The following is a 21790-nucleotide window of genomic DNA, read 5'->3' as shown; positions in this document are numbered from 1 at the left end:
ATATGCCTATAAGGTGTACTTGATCTAATCTAAATTTTTTTGATAAGATCTGTGGATTGTTTCGGTTTGAGACTCAATATTTACCTAGCACTTCTTTCGAAATTAATCACTGGGGAAACAAAGTTCATACTCAGGTGTGTGAATTTTATTTTTGAGGACACTATTGATGGAAGGATGTTTCCTTTGATGAGCATTTCCAAATCGTGAGGAACTTTGCACAATTATTTTCCCTGCAAATATAGTTTGACACATCCCCACCACAAATTAAGCCCAGTGCTAGATTAAAGGTTTCTAAAAGTGTTTCCAACCTTAAGTTCCATACATCAAGTTCCATAAATTAACAGCTCAACATGTACATTCAAAGACCATATACTACACTTAATTTATTCAAAATACAAAAAAAAAAGTATAAAAGTTTCGTACTACGTCTTTTATTGTTAGCATTTCCTATTATCTGCACAGAAGACAACAACCGCACACAATCTGATCAGTGGCATTTGACGAAACCGCTGAGATCCTCCAGGAACTTGATGTACTCCCGATGCTCTAGTGCTGTGCTCAGCTCAATCAGCTCATCTGCAAAGGTGTTGTCAACACCACGATCAGCCAAGAAGTCCATTAAATGATCATAAAGAGCCTGTGGAGATGAAAAAGATTAACAGTCATGAGCATAAAGGAAAATGCTTCCTACAATAACTTATTTTATTCTCATGTCAGTGAAGCAACTTAAGACATTTTGGGCAAATTAATTAGAGTTCCTAACAAGTAAAGCATCCCTTATGTTATTTCCTGATTTAAGTTGTGCTTAAAAGTTCTTAAACTCAAACTCAGTTTGTATTAAAATTACATCCCTGTTGTCAGGAAAGACACATTTGAACTCCACATGGCTGTCCATGGCCTTAAAGCAATAGTTCGGGATTTTTGACATGAATCTGTATGGCATCCCCGTCAACAGTGTCGTGCAAACACACTGACTTACCCCCGGCAGCATCCTGCGAGTCCAGTTCTTGTCTAGTTTTGGTCCAGACGAAAGTAGTCCGGCAAATTTGTTGGGGTCACGAAAGTAAAGCGTTTTTCTTCTCAAAACAGTATGTGTTCAAAAGAGTGATATTTGCATCACAAAACCGTTGCCAAATAAAAAAAAAAGTCAGACCTCGCAATTATTTGGCGCTATATTTTGTCTCCCTCGGTATCACTGCGCGCTGTCATGTTGACACCTGCGCAGGAATCAACACCTTTCCCATTGTTTGGCAGTGATTAGGAGTTCAGATCAGCGGCGCTAACAAGCTGCGGCTCCAGCTTCACCTTCTTCCACTTCTCTGTCCACCCTTTCTATCTCTGCCCGTTCTAACTCCATCTGGCGAATTTCTTCATCTGTATATTCGGGTTCATAAAGATATCCCTTTGGCTGTGAGATGAAGTCAATGTTTTCAACGTCGCTGTCGTAAACTTTGCTAGCAGTAAACAATGAATGAAACAGCCGTGGCTGTCACCTGGCGGCAGCGCGCAGTGATAAGAAGGGAGAGAAAATAGTGCCAAGCGATTTCGAGGTCTGACTTTTTATTTGGCAACGGTTTTGTGATGCAAATATATCACTCTTTTGAACACATACTGTTTTGAGACAAAAAACGTTTTACTTTCGTGACCCCAACAAACTTGCCGGACTACTTTCGTCTGGACCAAAACTGGACAAGAACTGGACTCACAGGATGCTGTCGGGGGTAAGTCAGTGTGTTTGCACGACACTGTTGATGGGGATGCCATACAGATTCATGTCAAAAATCCCAAACTATCCCTTTAAGCCAAGGGAGCAAAATTGGTCTTGCTTAAATAAACAAACAAACCATTCATGGGCATCTATGAGGTCATGTAGGCAGAAGAGGGCTAATAGCACCGGTATGAGCAGCAGTTCAAAAACACAGTTGGTTAGTTTCACATGGTTCAGAGGAATCAAGTGTGAGCCTTTACCCTCCCAAACTGGTTGTAAACCATCATCTGATAGGGGAGCAATAGTTTGTAGGTAGGAATTTGCAGGCAACCACATTAAAAATCGTAACTGCTGCAGGCATCCTGCTCTCCAAGCTGATTGTTTTTTAAACCCAAACTGCATGTTTAGTATTACTAGTCTCTTTAATTTAATTTCCTTAAATAACATGAACTATGAGGAATGGGCTGCTAAATCTGCTACAAAGCTGCAGTTCTTCCTTTGGACCACCAGGTGTCAGTAATGTGCACTGTTTTAAAATGCCTACAATGTTCTTTGCACTCGTGACGATAACGTCTTTTAAACACACACACACACACACACACACACACTCCCGTTCCCTCTATAGTCCATGTTTCAGATCACTTTTATAAATTTAATTTTTAATTTAAATTATCCTACTCTAGATAAGGACACATACCCAGTCCAGAGAGTCTGTGTTGAGGGTGTAGCTCGTCTCCTTCCAGTCCTCCTCTCCTTCAGGCTGGAAACTGACTTCACGGATGGTGAAAATATTGCTCTCGTCCTCTTCCTCACCATGGCCAATCTGCTCAGAGTCAAACAAGCTTTGGATGTATGGTCCAATATAGCACTGAGCATAACAAATCAGGACTGAATGCTTTCATTATGGAAACCTTGGGATATTCACCATGCAGTGAGGAGTTTCATTTTATTTTTAAAAAAGATTTTATTTGCTTGTTTCAAAAAAAAAAAAAAAAATTCTAGAGGTTTACCTCATCCTCTGGAAAATGGCAATCAAACACCAAGGAATTCTTTGCCCCCTGTTTAGTCACCTCAACGACAAAGTTAGGTGTGGATACGACGTCTGGCTGAAAAGCAGAGGGGCAAATACAAACGTTAGCATTGTAACAATACACTATTATACACATTATGCAATACAAATAAACCGAGATGATGTAGCAATTAGGGCCTGAACCGATAAAGGGTTTTGGCGCTGATACCCACCCCTCAAAAAAAAAAAGGGGTGTCTTAATTCAAATAGAAATGTCGAAGTATTGTGAATAATATTAAAATACCCAAGCACGCCTAAATATACAGTCCAAAAAATATATTTTTTAATGTACACAACTTGCTTTAATTAGGCCTACATACATAACTATAAATCTGGAAACACTCATTTATTAGGTTGTGTTTTCAAGGTCTACTTAATTGGGGGGGGGGTTTAAACAATCCATCACTGATTGATAATTAAATAACGAACTAACTATGAGGAATGGGCTGCTGAATCTGCATTTCATCCTTTTTGACCACCAGGTGTCAGTAATGTGCACTGTGTTAAAAGGCCTACCATGTTATTGCAATGTTAATATAACAATAAAATGCTTCAGGATACCTCATTTATTTATAAAGGGACTGTCCAAAAATTTGCAAATCAGTTAAATCCATTTATTTAAAAAATTAAATAAATACCCTCAAGAGGCACAACAGAAAAGCATTTGCCCGATCACTCAAAGACAGCTAGTTCAAATCCTGATGATTCAATCTGATCTAAGGAGTTCAAGTCCATGGCCGAGAGCTCAAAAGAGCAAAATTGGCCTGTGCTCTCAGGGAGAGGCGACATAGGCTACGTTCACACTGCAGGCTGAAGTGACTCAAATCCGATCTTTTCGCCCATACGTGACCTGTATCCGATCTTTTATTGACAATATGAACGACACAGATCCGATTTTTTCAAATCCGACGCAGGCCGTTTGGATATGTGGTCCTAATTCCGATTCCTATCCGCTCTTTTCATATGCGACTTCAGTCTGAACCGCCAGGTCGCATTCATCCGACTTACACGTCATCAATAAGCCACAAACGTCACTATTCTGCACTGAAGTAGGCGGCGGGTCTCTCAAAAAAAGTTACAACAACATGGCGCATAATCACGGACGCAGATAGAGGGGGGGACTCGTCCCACCCAGATTTAAATTCACCTCGTTCGGTCCCCCCCACTTATAGGGAGGAAAAAACGTCTATGCTGTCTTTCTTTGTATAAGGCAAACCTCACGGAAAAATCAAAAGACTAATTACCATTCGGTTTATTGAGGTGCACAGCAGTGTATACATAGTTGCAACAACTCACATAAAACAAAGACTGATATTCGGTTGGTTGAGCTGCGCAGACTGCACAGGTTGCGAGCTCGAGCTTGGTTGCTATGGTTACTAGCAACAAGTTTGACAGGCATATCGGGGTTGGGGTTGGTTTGCTGGCAGCTTTGTCCCCCCCAGTTTTTTGTCCCCCCAGTTCAAAAAACGTATCTGCGCCCCTGCGCATGACATCAATGCAAGGGACGCTTCGGGCTGTGAAGGTTCTGAATCTTCTCAATGGAAGGACGCAGAGGTTAGGGAGCTGATTTCCATTTGGGGGGATGCAGCTATTCAAGCTAGATTGGATGGGTCATACCGCAACCGGGCGGTTTTACTTCCGTAAACACTGGCCATGCTCACTGCGCGTGACGTCGTCGTATCCTGCAATGCGCATGCGGAACACTTTTAGGTCGCTTTTCGTTCATACTGAGGATCACATACAAGTCGCATACATTTGTTAATGTGAACGACCTCACAAAAAAATCGGATTTCACAAAAAAATCGGAATTGAGCATTAAGCCTTGCAGTGTGAGCGTAGCGATAATCTCTCACCCCTGTCAATTCGAGCATCATTAGCCAATCATGGGTGCCCAGTTTCAGCGAACCTGTTGCCTCGGATTCCTGTTCGTGGCCAATTCAAAAACTTCAAGGCTCGACATGTGGCACATTCTAGAATGCATTTCTGCTCTCCATGTGATTGTTTTACTGTAACCTTGCTGTATGATTTTATGTATTGCACAGCTGCTACATGATTGGCTGATTGGATACATTACACAAATAAGCAGATGCACACGTTCCTAATAAAGCATAGGCGAGTGCAAATCTAAAACCACTGTCAAAAAGTGCATCTTTTACCACTGTCCAGCTTCATTCACTCCACACATTTCCTCACAATTTGCAAGAAATTGCCTTCAGATGTGCTTTAAATGCAGACTGAATTTGGGGGGAATCTGTTTAGAGCCATAGATGTGAATGAAAGTGAGTGCAGGTTCTACCTCATTGTCCTCAGCCTGCTCTGGCTCTTCCTCCAGGTTTGGGGGAATGCTATTGTTAATGTTGAAGGTGATCGTCACTCTGTGAAACAAATCAGGAAGGTATGTTTGGCAGATAAGGAGGAGGAGGTCATACAAATATTTTTTTTTTTAAATGAGGGGAAAAAAAAAAAATTCAGTGGTCTCAGACATGTTTTGCAATCTGACACATTCTCTGCTCCAATCCACTAACAGTTTATGTAATGAACGAGCTTGGCAGACTTACTTCTCTCCAGAGAGGGAGCGAGAAAGTTTTGCTTCAGTGCCATTCAGCTCGAGCTCCCATCCTCCAGACATTTTAGGAAGCGTCTTGTTTTTCTGGATCTTCTTCTCCTCTTTGATTTCATCTGAGAGAAATTCTGCAAATGCTTTGTCACCTATAAGACATTGGGATATGATGAAAAATAAAGATCAGATGGACTCATTTACAAAACGTACAAACACAAAGAAAGGCGGCATGGCAGTGCAGTTGGTAGTGTTGCCGATTCACAGCTACGGGGTCTCTGATCCTGAACTTGGGCTTGTTTGTGTGGAATTTCTATTCATGTGGCTTTCCAAAAACAAACCTGTAGATGGACTAGCTAACTGCGCAAAAGTCTTCAGTATTGTTTTTTCTCATACAAAAACTGTTATAGATTTCTATTTTATGACTTCTACATTATCGAGTCAGTACAAAAACATTTCAGAGTCCCAAATGTTCGTTTTCCAGCACAAAATTAAATGTTACAGAAATTTTTTTTAAATGTTTGTATGTGAGCAGCATATTACATAAGAGCACTGTTCAGATTAAAAAAGCATAATGAAGGCTACTGGGTTTTGGTGTAAAATTAAGAAGCGAGTGTGACAGTCAAAGTGTCCAGAAGAACTGGCTGGTTCTGTAAGATGCTCAGTAAAACCTACAGCTCATTTCTGCATTAAACTGTACTCGTTGTACCTGAGACTTTTTTTTTTTTTTTAAAGCAAAGGGTCGTCTCACACCAAATACTGACACTGTTTTATTTATTATGGCTAATATAAATAATTTATTATGGTTTATAGGTTTTAACGTTGAAACACTTCAGTATTTTTAAGCCATTTTTGGTCTACAGCATTTCTTTAAAATGTGCCTAAAGGCCTCTGCATGCTCTTGCGACAAGGCTTTCGCAGATAGCTTTTCGCAGACAGTTGTAATTTATCGTTGAGCGGGGAGTAATAGGCGTGCGCGACGTTATTCACCGGCACAACGTAAGGGGGCGCGAAGTCGCTAGGAGTAGTTGGTGGGTGTGGTTAGTGGAGTGTTTATCCTCCAGTTACTTATAATGACTAGAACTTTTTTTTTATAATGACTAGAACTGGAGTCGTATAGATGTACGTACTTCCTCAATCAACCGCTCTTTGTGCTGCTCCATCTTCGCTCGTGTTTTTAAAAATGCCGGTCGTGAAAACAAAACAAACCGGGAAAGTAGGGAAGCGGAAGTGCGTGTACAGCGGGTAGAGTGGACCAATCAGAGCCCTCTTGTCTGCGAGGCTTCTGCGGTGGTCACAATTTTTGGGAGGTGCGCGCAGAGCGTCTGCGGAGGTGGGGGGGCTACGCAGACACTGTCTGCAACGCTATCTGCAAGGACTGGGTTGTCAGCATAAATTGGCCTTAAGACTCTTGCACAGTACTGTATAGACCGTTTGCACTTGCGTCATGAATCTCTCAAGACGCTCTCCGATTTTGTTGTGTCCGCCATCTTTGCGGGATAGCATCCATGGCGACCGAGGAGGGTACACTGGTGAACTGTAATTTTTCGCAAATATATCACGAATTGAGTAATAGTGACAAAGTCACGTACAGGGAAAAGAATGTTCGGGGTGGATCCGTACAGCAACGTTGTAGAGTATGAAGACGATGTATGGATGTGGCCAGGTGTGAATTACACAGACCTCGTGAATTACCTGGTGTTAACTACTAGCTTCGTCACTGGGAAGTAGATGAAAGCGTACAAAAGTTTAGCACAAGTTTACTGTAAGGATCTAGTAGGTTCCTAACGTGGGCAAATGTTACACAAAACACAAACCAAAAAAAAACAACCTAATTATTGACGTCTTCTAAGGCAACATTTTACCGAGCTCAACTACCTACATTTTACTGGGGCTTTGTGCTATGCACTTGTAACTGCAATACAAATTAGAATAGCACTTACATGTATATCACATCTTTATATATATTTTGCCTATGGTTCACAAACGGTAGAAATATAAAATGTACCCTTTACAAAATGACCTGCACATGCTCGTACATATTTGTAGTTGGTCTTTTATGTCAGATCTGTTCAGATTTGCAAGCCACTGTCTGTCATCTACGGGTTAGACCTTCCGTTTGCATTTTAACGGCAGGTAAACTAAACAATCTGACTCCGGCCTTCGCGGAATTCTTTGAGCAGCCGATAACTGTGCAAATTTGCGACACTTCATATTAAGGTACTTTTGCTACTCGTGTGTTATTCCACAAAGATGGTGGACACAGCTAAATCAGAGAGGGTCATGGGCAAACGGTCTATATTTCTCCTTAGTGTGACTGTACGTAGTGCCCTGTGATGGACTGGTATCTTCTTCTTTAGTGTTCTGTCTGACGGCAGGTCCGTCCAAGTTTCTAGGGAAGAATTACAGTAGTGGTTTGCTGTTGACTTCTATCAGATTATTATAGGTTTTCTCCGCTCGACCATTCGCATGCACATTCACACTTATGGGCCAGTTAGCCTAATGCCGCTTTTCCACTACCAACGCGGCTGAGTTGGGCTGAGCCGTGCCGTGCTGAGTCGGGCTGAGCGGGGCTGTTGGAGTTGCATTTCGACTACAACCGCGCTGAACCGTGCTGGCTGGAAGTGGGTGGACACATTGGGTGGAGTTAGCGAAAGTGGGTGGACGTCACGTGATGTCGTTAGGCGGCGCAAACAGTGACATCAGTGATCTTTTAAGCGGTAGTCTCACGCCCCGGATAGTAAACAATAAACATAGAGTCGTTAGTGTTGCTGGTCTTGGTGCTGTGGCTTGTTGTCACCGACAACGCCAACAGATACTGGCAAGAGCGTATAGATGAGGTGAGGCGCATAAGGCTTCAGAAATTCTCGTAATTCGTAATTCTTCTTCTTCCGGGTTTGCGGTGTTTACAGATCCCAGCGTGCTCGCGGGGCGTGTGTGGGCATGTGAGGACACTCCTCCTCACCAATCAGTGCACAGGGGAGTGTCTCCTCACGCCCCTAGCCCCACTCGGCTCGGTTTGGCTCGCTTCAGCCCCACTCCAAAACCGTGCGAGTTTTGGGTGCTAAGCACGGCTGAAGCGAGCTGAGTCCCCCTCTCGGCTGCTCTCAGACCCCTAGTTCCTGAGAGAGACTCGGAATATTATTATTATATTCCGAGATTATTATAGAGGCTTTCTCTTCTCAACCATTCACACCTATGGGCCAGTTAGCCTAAGTGCATGTCTTTGGACTGTGGGACGAAACCCCCCCACACACACAGGGAGAACATGCAAACTCCACACAGAAAAGCCCCAGTCAGCCACTGAGCTCGAACCCAGAACCTTCTTGCTATGAGGAGACAGTGCTCTCAAACCCATAGTTCCTGAGAGAGACTCTGAATCCACCACAGAGCTGACCAGGATAAACCTGTTACTGAAGATAAACTAATGAGTTATGAAAAGGTGTCATCCCTGTTTCGTCATTCAAGGTCGCAAAGTGTCGTAAAGTGTCAGTACGTGACGTCAAATCCGGTGCAGTTCTACATTTCAGGCAACAAAATGACCACACATACTTCTGTTACCAAGCAACGTATTACTCAGGTGTTCAATAAATCACGTTAAAGCAGATTTCTGAGGTCAGAAATGTTCTAAAACTTGATTTAATAAGGTATTATTTAACAACGGCCGCCATTTTGTGCCAACTGAACTGAAAATTGCACATGAAGCGCGCGCGTGCGTGCGTTATTTATAATTAGATTTAACCTCGCGCGGATGCTAGCATAACCGGCTAATGGGCTAAACAGCTAGGCTATAGTTAGGGGAAGTTAATACCTCCGACTTTACCTTCTGTATGAAGGCCTCCACAGCCGCAGGACGGGAGTGTGTGTTTGGAAACGAGCAGTTTGCCTCTGCGGTCGGACGCCGCACTGTTGTTGCACATCATCCATAGCGAGCGGGTGAACGGCCGCGTCGTAGCCGAGGTCGGAGCGCACAGCGCGGAGGTGAAGAGCGGCCCGGCGGCGCGGCACACAGACCCACTCGGGGCCTTGTTCGTGCTCAAGCGAGCCGCGATGCTAACAGCGCGTGTTAAAGATTTCAGCATGGCTGCACTTCTCTTCACTTCACTCCTCACCAGCAACCAGAACCCACAGAATGTGCTCGAAACACGTGTGGAAGGACACTATGACCTCACATATGAACTCTGCACCGGAAGAGGTTTCTACCACTGAAGTGTTCCAAATCTAAACTGCTAAATATGAAGTGCACTACAAAGGGTCGTTCGATTATACCTAACGTAGTGTGCCTATATAGGGAGAAAGACTGCGTTTAGTACTCAGCTGACTTGACCTGACCGACTCACACACTCCTGTACAGTAGGTGGCGATATACAATTAAATATTGTGAAACGCCCTTAATCGAAAGAAGAAGAAGAAGTAGTACTCAGCTCAATGAGAGGCGCTGTCTGAGTGGAAGCGTGTTTGTTTTCACTGTTTTTTTAATATATATATATATATATATATATAATACGTATTTTATTTTTATGTTGATTATTACATTTGGTGGTCTGTTTGAGCATCATGCAGCTTTGTGTAGTGTGCAGCGAGCAAGTTCCTAAATACAGATGTCCTGTGTGTAGAATCAGATAGTAAGTTAAATTAAAATACTTAATAATTAACATAATCATGTGTTTAACTATTGAGAAGTTTAACCGAATTTTCAGCTGAAATGTTAGTTTTCGGGTATAATCGAGTGGTTGAAATGTTTTTAATCATTTATGGATCCATGTGTGATGTTCCTGTGTGTAAAACACACACACAAATGATCTCAAACCTCATTTTGGTTTTGTTTATGTTGCAGTTGTTCTTTAGGGTGCTATAAAAAACACAAAAATGATGGTAAGTCTTGTAACTTTTTTTTCTGAATATAGTTTTAAAATCATTAAGCCTGTATGTAATTACTGTATTTATGATGTGCCAAGGTTACTGTTAAACTGAGCTATGTTTCTGCTTAATGTTAATCAGATTAAGGAAATATTTTGGCTAGAAATGGATGGACTTAATCTCCACCTCATGACCCATATCAAAAAAGTATTTAGTGTCTGAGTTTTATTTGGTTGGGAGTGTAGCCAAGTATTAAAAGAAGAAGAAGCCTTTATTTTTGTCACATGTACACTCGAGTACAGCAAAAATCCTCCTCTGCATTTAACCCATCTGAAGCGAGCAATGAGCACACGCACACATACCCAGAGCAGCGAACAGTTTGGGATTAGGTGCCTTACGCAAGGGCACTTCATCCATGCTACAGAGGGAGGGGAAAGTGCTGTTCGTTCACTCAACTCTCCCTCACGTTTTTCTTGCCGGTCCCAGGAATCAAACCAGGCATCCTTTAGGCTCAAGGCTGCTTCTTTGACCTTCAGGCCATGGCTGCCCCCATAGTTTAGCTTTGGACAAACGGGTTTGCTAAATGAAAGGATGACAAGCAGCTAAGAAAAACCCTGATGACTCAGGGCAAGTTTACTCATAAATGAAAATGGATTATTTCTCTAAGTACCACAGTTCAGTGTATAGTATGTCTCGCTCACTTTACGTTTACATTTGTGCCAGAAGGATGAAAATCATGACTAAACTTTCAGCTTGTTTCTTTTACTTATATGAACTCGGTATCCTCATATTTCCAGGGCAAAACTGTCATCGAAGATATTCTAATGAGACCTTTTCAGTCAGTTTTGTGTTCTGTATTTCCAGACTCATGCCAGCCAGTGAAAGATACCACGCCTCCTGCACCATCTCCAGATTCCTGTCAGAGTGAGGGTGTGTTTACTTTCGTATTTGCGTTAATGTATAACGTCTTGAATATTGGTTTCTAAGTCCATATATATGTATGTGTGTGTGTCACCCGTTTTTATTTACTTCTGTTGAATAGGCTGATTGGCTGTGTTCCAGTACCCTTTTTTTTAATGCACCGTGTTCCACTTGCCCTAGTTGAAGTCAACTAGGGTGAGTTAAAACAGTCCCTGATTTAAATTAATGTTCCTCAATTAGTAAAAGCTGTTTTATTCTATTAGACTGTAGCTTATCTATTCAGTAACATAATGCTATGATGAACTTGTGTAACACTTTACCGCCACACCGCCGGTGTTATAGGGTACATTATACACAAGTATTTGTTTACTATTTCAGCAGCTGAACCCTGGACTGTTGACGACCTCCTGGATGAGGACAGTCAGTCTGACAGAGTACCTCTGCAGAAACTTCAGCTATTAGGTACTGTTTGTTTGTTTGTTTGACTCATCACACAGCCATATGACTGGTTAGATTTGCAATAAGCTCAGAATGTAAAAGTGCTTTGGACCAAACACCTGGTGATATCAGGGTGGTGTCATTATAGCACCATTTTTGTGTATACGCCAAAACTACAGCTAATGAGATCTAGGGTTAATTATCGGTTGTGGGATCACAATGGAAGTCTTTCAAAATATTAAAACAACATTATGTATTTTAGTATTATGATTACTCAATATTGTATTTTGAGCATTATTTTGTAGATCAAATGCAGCACGCGTACTAAAACGTTTACAAATTTGATACCGGAAATGCAGATTGAGAGTTTTGTTAACTGGATTTTTAAATCCGATATATGCACAAAACCAGTGCAACATAACCATTTACATGTATGATAAAATGGGTTGGAAGGATTATGGGTGGGGTGGGACACCAAACTGAGTTTAGATGATAAATCATGTTCTCAAAGCCAGAACAGTCTTTACTTATGAGGGTATGGATAAGCAGCGACCATGACTGAATGGTGACAAGTTACAGCATAAGGGTCGTATTTATATAATTAAAAACACACACACACACACGACAGTGTCCTCTATATCCCCTGCCCTATATACCAAATTTGAATGAATGAATTTATGAATGAATGAATTTTTTTTATTTCGAACAAGTATAAAAAAAAAGTAACTATTTGTACATACAAAAGAAAGACAACGAGAAAGTGACAAAAAAACCTAAATAAAATAAAGAGCTAAGACATTACAATACACCGCACATTGTTTGAAAAAGGAGTGGGAAGAAGTACAATACGAGAATTAAGATATTGTCACGTTTTTTTCCAAGTTCTGCTGCAGGAATCCAACCCTACCTCTTTACACTGACCTCAGCAGCCCATGACATAAACCCGCCGGACCTTTGGTCCAGCTGAGCTTAAAAATTAAAATTTCTCACATTTTAGTATCAAAAGGCACGTATACATTAGGCTACTTAATCAACACATACCAACTTTCAAGACCATACCACTCCTAGTTTAAGTTCTGTTCCAGAACCACAACCTACCCCTAAGACTAACCTGAGAGACTAAGTTTGAAATTGTTTCCATGGAAACATGAAAAGAAATTGAGAAATTTTAATTTAGTATGAAAAGGCACATCACCTTGTTAACATGTATACCATGAATAGTTTTGGATATATGCTCCAGAAACAAATGTTGCTCTTAGAAACGAAGTCAAAATCTAATTTTTTTTAAAAACGCAAAAATTTGAAATACTTTTCTTCAAAAATCCAAAATAGCAAAAGGCACCAGTTCATTTATTGCTTGATACGTATACAATGTTTCATGAAGACATCTTCAGTAGTTTAAGATATGGCCCAGGGGGACCCAGTTTCTAAAAACAACTACACTCACTGAACTACAGTCCCCCCCCCCAAAAAAAAAAAAAAACATTAAAAAAAAAAAAAACTGTACTTGGGTGTTTTTACATCGTTTGATAATTGATAAGGAAATCTCCTCCTCTGATTCTGATCGTATCGTACCTTGTTGTCGCAGGTGAGTCTAAGGATCTGAAAACTCTGCTGCTGAATCCACATCTGAGGAATCTGCTGCGGACTGTTGATTCAGCTGAGGATAAATCCAAAGCCATGAAGGAAGCCATGCAGGAGCCACTGTTTGTAGAGCTCGCCAATCAGTGCTTACAGATTATTGAGCCAACAGAAATACAAGATGTTGATGATGATGATTAGTAAACAGATTAAGAGCGTCCACTAAGGCTGGTGCTTGAGGAAGAATAAGATGTGTGTGTGTATACAGAATGCTTTCAGATCTCTCAAGGATTTTCATGTCCTAAAATAGGGAATATACTTCATTCTAGACTTTGCTGGATTACGAGAGTTTAAGAGTCGAGACTCACTTGCAAATGCAGTTTAATAGTATTTGTTTATAGTTTTTTTTTTGTTAAGTGTTCGAGTATTCTTCAGTTATGTACTGTAACCAAAAAAAAATAATTGTTAAAGACCAACACTGAGTTTATATATTAAAAAAAAAAAGCCAAAATTCCTGTAGTAAAGAACTGCTTGGTTATAAAACACATCTGAAACTAGCATTTAGTCTTTAAAACACAAAATAACTTGACATTTTGGATCAAATTATACCTTCTTTCTTCCAAAAATCCAATATGCCCCCTCAAGTTTATTAGCTTATAGTTTTGATATAAGAACACGGAGAAATATTTTGGCCAAGTAATGTCCAAAGATTCTCCTGAACATGACGAGCGTGAATATTACAATGTCAAATACTCAAAATGGACCAGATTTCCAACTTTAATATTGTAAACCCCCCCCCCCAAAAAGTCACTCTTTGGATTTCAATAAGCAAATACTTAAGAGCCTTTGACTGGATTATTACTGCAGTGATAATGTTTCAGCTGGGAAAAATTCTTTTAACCCTAATTGATGCAGTGAGTAGCTTCTCATTTCTTAAACATGCTGGAAGACGCATCCCATGCTCATGGAAGTTACTGTGTTTCAGAAGGTCAAATTATTAGCCTGTACAGTTGTGTTCAAAATAATAGCAGTGTGTTTAAAAACGTGGCTAAAGCTTAAAATCCTTATAATAGTTTTTATTTCCATGCATTGGGAACACTGCACATTATATTCTACATCAAAACATGAAGAAAAATGTATCAGTGTTTTAATTACTTTACAGAAAATGAAGAAAAATGAATTTTGGGCTGTTCAAAAAATAGCAGTGTCTGCATTTTTCATTACAAACTCAAATATTGACTGTATAAACTGAAAAAAATCTTTAGGATTTAGCATTCCTGTGAATCACTAAACTAATATTTAGTTGAATAACCACGGTTTCTGAGAACTGCTTCACATCTGTGTTGCATGGAGTCGACCAACTTCTGGCACCTGTGAACAGGTATTCCAGCCCAGGATGATTTGACAACATTCCACAGTTCCTCTGCATTTCTTGGTTTTGCCTCAGAAACAGCATTTTTGATGTCACCCCACAAGTTTTCTATCGGATTAAGGTCCGGGGATTGGGCTGGCCACTCCATGACTTTAATTTTGTTGGTCTGGAGCCAAGATGCTGCTCGCTTACTGGTGTGTTTGGGGTCGTTGTCTTGTTGAAACACCCATTTCAAGGGCATTTCGTCTTCAGCATAAGGCAACATGACCTCTTCAAGTATTTTGATATATGCAAACTGATCCATGATCCCTGGTATGCGATAAATAGGCCCGACACCATAGTAAGAGAAACATTCCCATATCATGATGCTTGCACCACCATGCTTCACTGTCTTCAGAGTGTACTGTGGCTTGAATTCACTGTCTGGGGGTCGTCTGAAAAACTGTCTGCGGCTCTTGGACCCAAATAGAACAATCTTACTTTCATCAGTCCACAAAATGTTTCTCCATTTCTCTTTAGGCCAGTCGATGTGTTCTTTGGCAAATTGTATCCTCTTCAGCACGTCTTTTTTTTAACAGTCGGACTTCGCGGGAGCTTCTTGCCGATAGATTAGCTTCACACAGGCATCTTCTAATTGTCACAGGTAACTTCAGACTGTCTTTCATCACGCTGGAGCAGATCATTGGCTGAGTCTTTGCCATTCTGGCTATTCTTCGATCCATTCGAATGGTAGTCTTCCATTTTCTTTCACGTCTCTCTGGCTTTGCTGTCCATTTTAAAGCATTGGAGATCATTTTAGCCGAGCAGCCCATCATTTTCTGCACTTCTTTATGCGTTTTCCCCTCTCCAATCAACGTTTTAATCAAAACACGCTGTTCTTCTGAACAATGTCTGGAACGACCCATGTTTCTCAGGTTTTCAGAGAGAAATGGATGTACAACATGTGCTGGCTTCATCTTTAAAATTAGTGTCACCTGTTTTTTCACAGAATGAATGACCTCACTAATTAACCTCCACACTGCTATTATTTTGAACACGCCCCTTTCACTTATTCAATTACACAGACTCAGGAGCATGCATATCATGAATGTTGGGTCTGTTGGTTTTCTACGACTTTACTACACCTACTGGTAAATTATTTGCCATGTAGTAATATAATTTCTACCAAAAGCAGTGATTGATCTGGTTAGTCATGTTGGACTGCTATTATTTTGAACACAACTGTATCATGCAAAAAAAAAAAAATCTATTAAGGAGATTGCTGAAGTGACTGGAACTGGGTTAAGAACTGACCAGTGCATTATTAAAACCTGGAAGGATGGTGGAGAACTGTCAACTTTGCAGGAGAAATTTGGTTGGAAAAACATCTTGACTGACCATGAACACTTGAAGTCTAATCGGCCATGTTTAATAGTGAAAGTAAGAGCATTTCCATGTGCATAATGCGACAAGAACTCACAGGATTGGAACTAAACAGCTGTGTGGCCAGCAGAAAACCACTTGTTGGTGAAACTAATCAGAAGAGAAGGCTTCATTTTGCTCAGGAGCATAAAGATTGGACTCTGGAGCAATGGAACAAGGTCATGTGGACTGATGAGTCCAGATCGACCCTATTCCTGAGTGATGGTTGTGTCAGGGTAAGACATGAAGCAATGCATCTATCATGCATAGTGGCCACTGTACAAGCCTCTGGAGGCAGTGTTGCTCCAATTGGTCAGGTTGAGGCTCAGCAACGTTATGGGGCAATAAAATGAAGGTCAGCTGACAACCTGATCATTCAGGTCGTCAGCTATCACCACATCAATGGATTTTTTTTTTTTGCTTCCTTGGACATAAAATTAGGGTTTGAATTATGAAAGTGTGTTTCAGGGAGCGTGAAGAATCATTTTTCACACATGAATTGGCCGTCAGGGTCCTGACCTTAACCCCACTGATAGTTTTTGGGATGTGCTTCGACCTCTGCTTCAATTCTCTCAAGTCAAGTCAAGATCTCGGTGAAAAATTCATGCAACTCTGGATGGAAATAAATAGTGTGATATTGCATAAAGTTGTTGATACAATGCACACACCAGTGAATACACACTATAGTCAAGGTGGTGGTCCAGTGAAATCAACTTTTTTTTTTTTTTGGGTGCGAGGACAGGACAGGAAGCAGCCCAAGTCAAACTGTAGTAAAAACACATGAGAACTCAATTCCTGGTTAAGTCATAAATGCTACCATCCTCGATAGTGTATTTATTCATTAAAATTGGGTTTGTCGTAACTGTGCAATAAGCCTTAAATAAAGCAGAAATGTACATAGTATACAATACTAAACAGTACAGAAGCGTTCCAGTTAAATGTCATGTTCCCTCTTTTCTCAGAGTTATAAATCCTAAATAAAATCTGTGATTGGATTATGTATTAAACAAATTAAAGGAATAGTTGATGAGGCAAGACGTTTCCTTCTTGATATGCTTCTCATATAACACCGCCATCAAGTATCGCGATTGTTTCCCGTTTTGAAATAGACTTCCATCTCCAGTGCAAACATGTCTTTAGTGTTTCTGTTTACCTTTTGGCCAGTTATCTCGGTTTATCTTTCAAGCAATACATTTTGGAATAATCGGTCATCAAATGTTATCAAAAGCAAATAAGTAGTAGACTTTGATTAGAAAATCGGAATTCCTCATGCAGGAAGCACAATCTCAAAATAAATAGATATAAAATAGCCTAGTGTGTAGACTAATTAATAAAAGGCACATCCATGTTGACAGAATATATACAGCAAAACGGATCCCTGAATTAGATCAGACGTGGCAGCTATGGGTTTCACTGGCACGGCATTCAAAATGCACAAGCAGGAAAGAAAGTGCTTCGATTTGGGTAACGGTTGTTTTGGGCGATTCGAGTGGATTAATTATGGAGTTGCAGATGTTTTGTCCAGCAGAATCTGATTAAACCCGGTCACTTGGTCAGTGTGGAGTCCTGGGTACATGTCGGCGTAGCGGAGAGGAGATCTCTGCATGTGGAGCTTCACAGAGCCCTGCAGAGAAAAGTACACAGTTTATATATTAAAAAAAAACACAACACAACAACTCCCCACAACCTAAATAGGACCATTCATATCTCTGTAAAGCTAAAACAAGAGTCATCAGCAGTTGACATACCCCCCCACCATGAAACCCCACTCAATTTTCTTAAGTTGAATTGGTTGCCATGGAAATACCGGGGGGGGGGGGGAACAAAAAAAAATAATAATAATAATCCCAAAATGTCAAAAGGCACAACTCCTCTAGTCACTTAACAGATTTCATTGGGGGAAAAAAAAAAAAAAATTCCGAATAATTTGAGTTATGCTCCGGAAACTAAAATATCTTTACAGATGGATGGGGACCGAGCAATAGCTACTGTATATCCCAGTAACATACCCTAGAAGGCAGCTGTCGTTATGCTTTTTAAACTTTTATCTGCGTAGTTATCCAACTACGCAGTGATCATCAGAAGGAACTGGATACGTAAATAATATTGGCTGGCTTTTTTCGTGGTATATCAGATATATTCCATTCAGCTAGCATGATATTGAGCGAGTCGAAGACGAGTTCAAAGTCATGCTAGCTGAATAGAATATATCCGATATACCACAAACGGACCAAAAAAAAAAAGCCAGCCAGTATTATTAAACATACACATTCCTTTCGTGTGTTCAACACGTCTTTCTCTTTCAAACTTCTCTTAAAATCTTCCGTATTTAACGAAGCAAACCTGGCGGCCATGCTTGTTTACAGATCGTCACGGTCATTTGCTAGCATGGAAGTTTTACCTCTTCAATGTGTCCCTTTTCCAGTTTTTCAATGTCCGTTGGTATGCTTTTCCCTTGTAAATGTGCGTGAAGAATATCCAAGTTTTGGTAGCCTTTTAGGTGTTCAGCGTGTCTTTCACTTTCCCAGCGAACAAAGAAATACTTCTGCACATGTGCAGCAGAAAACTCCCTCATTGGATTTTCACATCAGCTCTGATGTGTGAGGTCATGTTGTCTTGACAACCATGCAATATCATAAGCCATACTGAATGCTCCATTGTCCATAGTGACAATATATGTAGGATAAGCGATATGCTAACAATATTGCATGCTATCAAATCAAATGAATAAAACCCACTAGAAGGGAATAGAACTTTTTTTTTTTTTCCCCCCATCGAAAAAGTGTCCTGTAGGGATAATCATGTGCTATATCAAAGAACTGATTGAGTACTTGGAGCAGCTTGGAGGTCTCACCTGTGGCTGTGCCCGGATGGAGGCCACGCCATGGTTGAACTGGTTGGTCTGCACTTTGTACTCTCCGTTCCTGAAGGGCTTCTTCAGTGTGGCCATGATGGACGTGACCTTATGGAAACCTGAAGTGGTCAGAGTCACAGTGACGCTGGGGGTGAAGGTCATAGCCAGGCCCATAGGCCAGCTGTTGAAGGGTATTGGGTTGGGGATGCCAGAGAGTTGCACAGAACCTCTCTGAATCAGTAAGGAACACGCCGCTTCTTCCTCCTGCAGGTCCTCAGCGTCATCCAACTCCGCCTCAGCCAGGGAGTCCATCAAAGCCTGGGAAGAAAAAAATAAATTATATATATTTTTTGAAAATCTATATGATAGCCAGCCTCCATCACATCATCTCCTTATTTATATGCTGGGTGGTGTAAGATGAGACAATTATTCCACAAAATCGAGTCGTACAAGAGCTGATAAGCCGTGTATGACGAGATTGAGTGGAATAACTTATTCTAGTCACATTCACTGGATTTTGAGAAACGGAGCGTTTATTTTTTGCAAATTCGATAAATACAAACTTTATACAAAACGTCAGACAAAATAACTTCCGCTTAGACAGACTTCTTAAAAACCTATCGATGGCTGCACGAATTGACTTTAGTGTTATTTTTGTAGAAAGTGCCGTCTTGCCGAGGTATAGAATAGCTTTATACATTTATTTAATTCTTCCTTGGACATTTCAGCTCTGAAATTTTCAAACTTTTGAGCTTTTGAACCAGTCTAAATAAATACATTTTAAATGTTTAAAGATGTATATAAACAAACTGGCAAAATGACAGTAGCAATTTGTGAAAATTGCTATAATTCTCCAAAATTAAAAAAAAAAAAAAAAAAGTTGTCAAATACTTTTATTCCATATTTTGTTGCTTTTTTGTGGTTTTGTTTATGAGTAGAGTTTTTATTTCATCCTCAGTTGGTCCAGTAACACACGCAGCCATTTTGTTTTTCTCTCCTCACAGTATATGAGCTGATAGCCTAGTAGTAGAGTAGCCAATCAGAGCACTCGATTGCTCATATCCAGTGAATGTGTATAGAATAAATGGAGATATATACACAGTATAGTTGGCCAAACCAGTAGTGCCACTAAGAAAAGGAAAAAAAAAAAAATCACTGTATTTAATCTGCAAGTTTACCACCTCTGCCAAGATCCTTTTCTTTGTTGTTATATTTAGGTTTTTCTTTTTAAGCTCAAATTCACACTTTCCATAAAAATAAAGCCTGATTATGCTGAAACAATATGAATGAAGTACAATGGAGTTAGATGTCCAAAACAAGCAGTAAAATCAAACTAAGATTCAGAGAGCAAAACATTCAATGGTCTAAAACTCACCCTCCAAGACCTCCATTTATTCTGGATGACTGTAGCAGCTTTTCGCCATCTCCTCACCTCTCTCCTGACCAGCCAGCCCCGCACCACTGAAAACACACAGACACAGGGATGATAGACAGAATCCTCAGGAGGGATAAAAACAAAAGCACATCCCAAGGGGTTATTACATGAAATAATCAACTTTTACTGCAAGTCCAGATCATGCTGGGTCACATCACACCACTACATTACAGGCATTTAGCAGATGCTCTTATCCAGAGCAATGTACAACAGGACCCTGACATACCCACAGCAATGGGCAGCCCAGGGAGCTGGGGGTGGGGTGCCTTGCTCAAGAACACTTCAAACATTCCTGGTGGTCCAGGGAATCAAACCAGTGACCTTTTGGTCCAAATGCTGCTTCTCAAACCTTTAGGCCATGGCTTCCCCCTCACATTGTTTATTTCCCTAATATATAGATTTAGGCACTGCCTAAAAGCAGAGCTCCCATCTGTTTCTGGGTTGCAGAATTTTCTTATATCATAGCCAGCCTCTTTCTTTACTGGCAATTACCAGCACTGGCCACTCGGCGGCATGCACGACTGGCAATTACCAGCACTGGCCACTCGGCAGCGTGCACGACTGGCAATTACCAGCACTGGCCACTCGGCGGCGTGTACGACTGGCAATTACCAACACTGGCCACTAGGCAGCGTTTAGGACTGTAATTACAAAGGCTGCCTAGTGGCCAGTGTTAAGGACTGGTAATTACTAACACTGGCCATGAAGCGGCATTTAGGACTAGTAATTACCAGCACTGGCCACTAGGTGGCGTTTAGGACTGTAATTCCTAACACTGGCCACTAGGCGGCGTTTAGGACTGGCAATTACCAACACTGGCCACTAGGCAGCGTTTAGGACTAATTACAAAGGCTGCCTAGTGGCCAGTGTTAAGGACTGGTAATTACTAACTGGCCATGAAGCAGCATTTAGGACTGGTAATTACTAGCACTGGCCACTAGGTGGCGTTTAGGACTGTAATTACTAACACTGGCCACTAGGCGGCGTGTACGACTGGCAATTACCAACACTGGCCACTAGGCAGCGTTTAGGACTGTAATTACAAAGGCTGCCTAGTGGCCAGTGTTAAGGACTGGTAATTACTAACACTGGCCATGAAGCGGCATTTAGGACTGGTAATTACTAGCACTGGCCACTAGGCGGCGTTTAGGACTGTAATTCCTAAACGGCAATTACCAACACTGGCCACTAGGCGGCGTTTAGGACTGTAATTACAAAGGCTGCCTAGTGGCCAGTGTTAAGGACTGGTAATTACTAACACTGGCCATGAAGCGGCATTTAGGACTGGTAATTACTAGCATTGGCCACTAGGTGGCGTTTAGGACTAATTCCTAACACTGGCCACTAGGCGGCGTGTACGACTGGTAATTACTAACACTGGCCACTAGGCGGCGTGTACGACTGGCAATTACCAACACTGGCCACTAGGCGGCGTGTACGACTGGCAATTACCAACACTGGCCACTAGGCGGCGTGTACGACTGGCAATTACCAACACTGGCCACTAGGCGGCGTGTACGACTGGCAATTACCAACACTGGCCACTAGGCAGCGTGTACGACTGGCAATTACCAACACTGGCCACTAGGCAGCG

At 41.2% G+C, this 21790-nt stretch overlaps 3 protein-coding genes across 5 annotated transcripts in view; 1 reads left to right on the top strand and 2 right to left on the bottom strand.

Moving 5' to 3' along the window:
• Positions 1–123: 123 nt before the first annotated feature.
• On the bottom strand, positions 124–9526 carry c1qbp (complement component 1, q subcomponent binding protein). 2 transcript variants are annotated; one of them, XM_060912504.1, is made up of 6 exons: positions 9146–9526; positions 5336–5486; positions 5074–5152; positions 2719–2814; positions 2406–2531; positions 124–637 (listed from the first exon to the last, which is right to left on the bottom strand). In XM_060912504.1, the coding sequence occupies exons 1-6, from the start codon at positions 9414–9416 to the stop codon at positions 488–490; spliced, it is 873 nt and encodes a 290-aa protein (XP_060768487.1). In that variant the 5' UTR covers positions 9417–9526; the 3' UTR covers positions 124–487. The 2 variants fall into 2 exon arrangements, with proteins under 2 accessions (XP_060768487.1, XP_060768488.1); XM_060912505.1 differs by having other exon boundaries at positions 9158–9524.
• On the top strand, positions 9046–17042 carry znhit3 (zinc finger, HIT-type containing 3). 2 transcript variants are annotated; one of them, XM_060912507.1, is made up of 5 exons: positions 9046–9959; positions 10172–10209; positions 11059–11124; positions 11497–11577; positions 13142–17042. In XM_060912507.1, the coding sequence occupies exons 1-5, from the start codon at positions 9892–9894 to the stop codon at positions 13333–13335; spliced, it is 447 nt and encodes a 148-aa protein (XP_060768490.1). In that variant the 5' UTR covers positions 9046–9891; the 3' UTR covers positions 13336–17042. The 2 variants fall into 2 exon arrangements, with proteins under 2 accessions (XP_060768490.1, XP_060768489.1); XM_060912506.1 differs by having other exon boundaries at positions 9705–9959; positions 11494–11577; positions 13142–17041.
• LOC132875605 (unconventional myosin-XIX) overlaps positions 16524–21790 on the bottom strand; it is a 50491-nt gene continuing 45224 nt past the window's right edge. The window contains exons 21-23 of the mRNA XM_060912503.1: positions 20137–20222; positions 18762–19079; positions 16524–17531 (exon numbers count right to left, since the gene is read on the bottom strand). Coding sequence (XP_060768486.1) covers positions 17406–17531; positions 18762–19079; positions 20137–20222 — 530 coding nt within the window. The 3' untranslated portion in view covers positions 16524–17405. The remainder of the gene's footprint in view (positions 17532–18761; positions 19080–20136; positions 20223–21790) is intronic.

Source organism: Neoarius graeffei, chromosome 28 (genome assembly GCF_027579695.1).
Source record: "Neoarius graeffei isolate fNeoGra1 chromosome 28, fNeoGra1.pri, whole genome shotgun sequence".
Classification (NCBI taxonomy): Eukaryota; Metazoa; Chordata; class Actinopteri; order Siluriformes; family Ariidae; genus Neoarius; species Neoarius graeffei.
This window is presented reverse-complemented; position numbering and strand designations above follow the sequence as displayed.

Bases quoted from the DNA above. Each gene is read 5' to 3' on its own strand.
- znhit3 (XM_060912506.1), top strand. From the start codon at position 9,892: ATGCAGCTTTGTGTAGTGTGCAGCGAGCAAGTTCCTAAATACAGATGT. The intron at 9,960-10,171 runs GTAAGTTAAATT...TTTATGTTGCAG, and splicing joins CCTGTGTGTAGAATCAGATA to TTGTTCTTTAGGGTGCTATA. The intron at 11,125-11,493 runs GTGTGTTTACTT...TTACTATTTCAG, and splicing joins AGATTCCTGTCAGAGTGAGG to CAGCTGAACCCTGGACTGTT.
- c1qbp (XM_060912504.1), bottom strand. From the start codon at position 9,416: ATGCTGAAATCTTTAACACGCGCTGTTAGCATCGCGGCTCGCTTGAGC. The intron at 5,153-5,335 runs GTAAGTCTGCCA...TTTGTTTCACAG, and splicing joins CGCTCCCTCTCTGGAGAGAA to AGTGACGATCACCTTCAACA. The intron at 2,815-5,073 runs GTAGAACCTGCA...TCTGCTTTTCAG, and splicing joins AGCAGGCTGAGGACAATGAG to CCAGACGTCGTATCCACACC.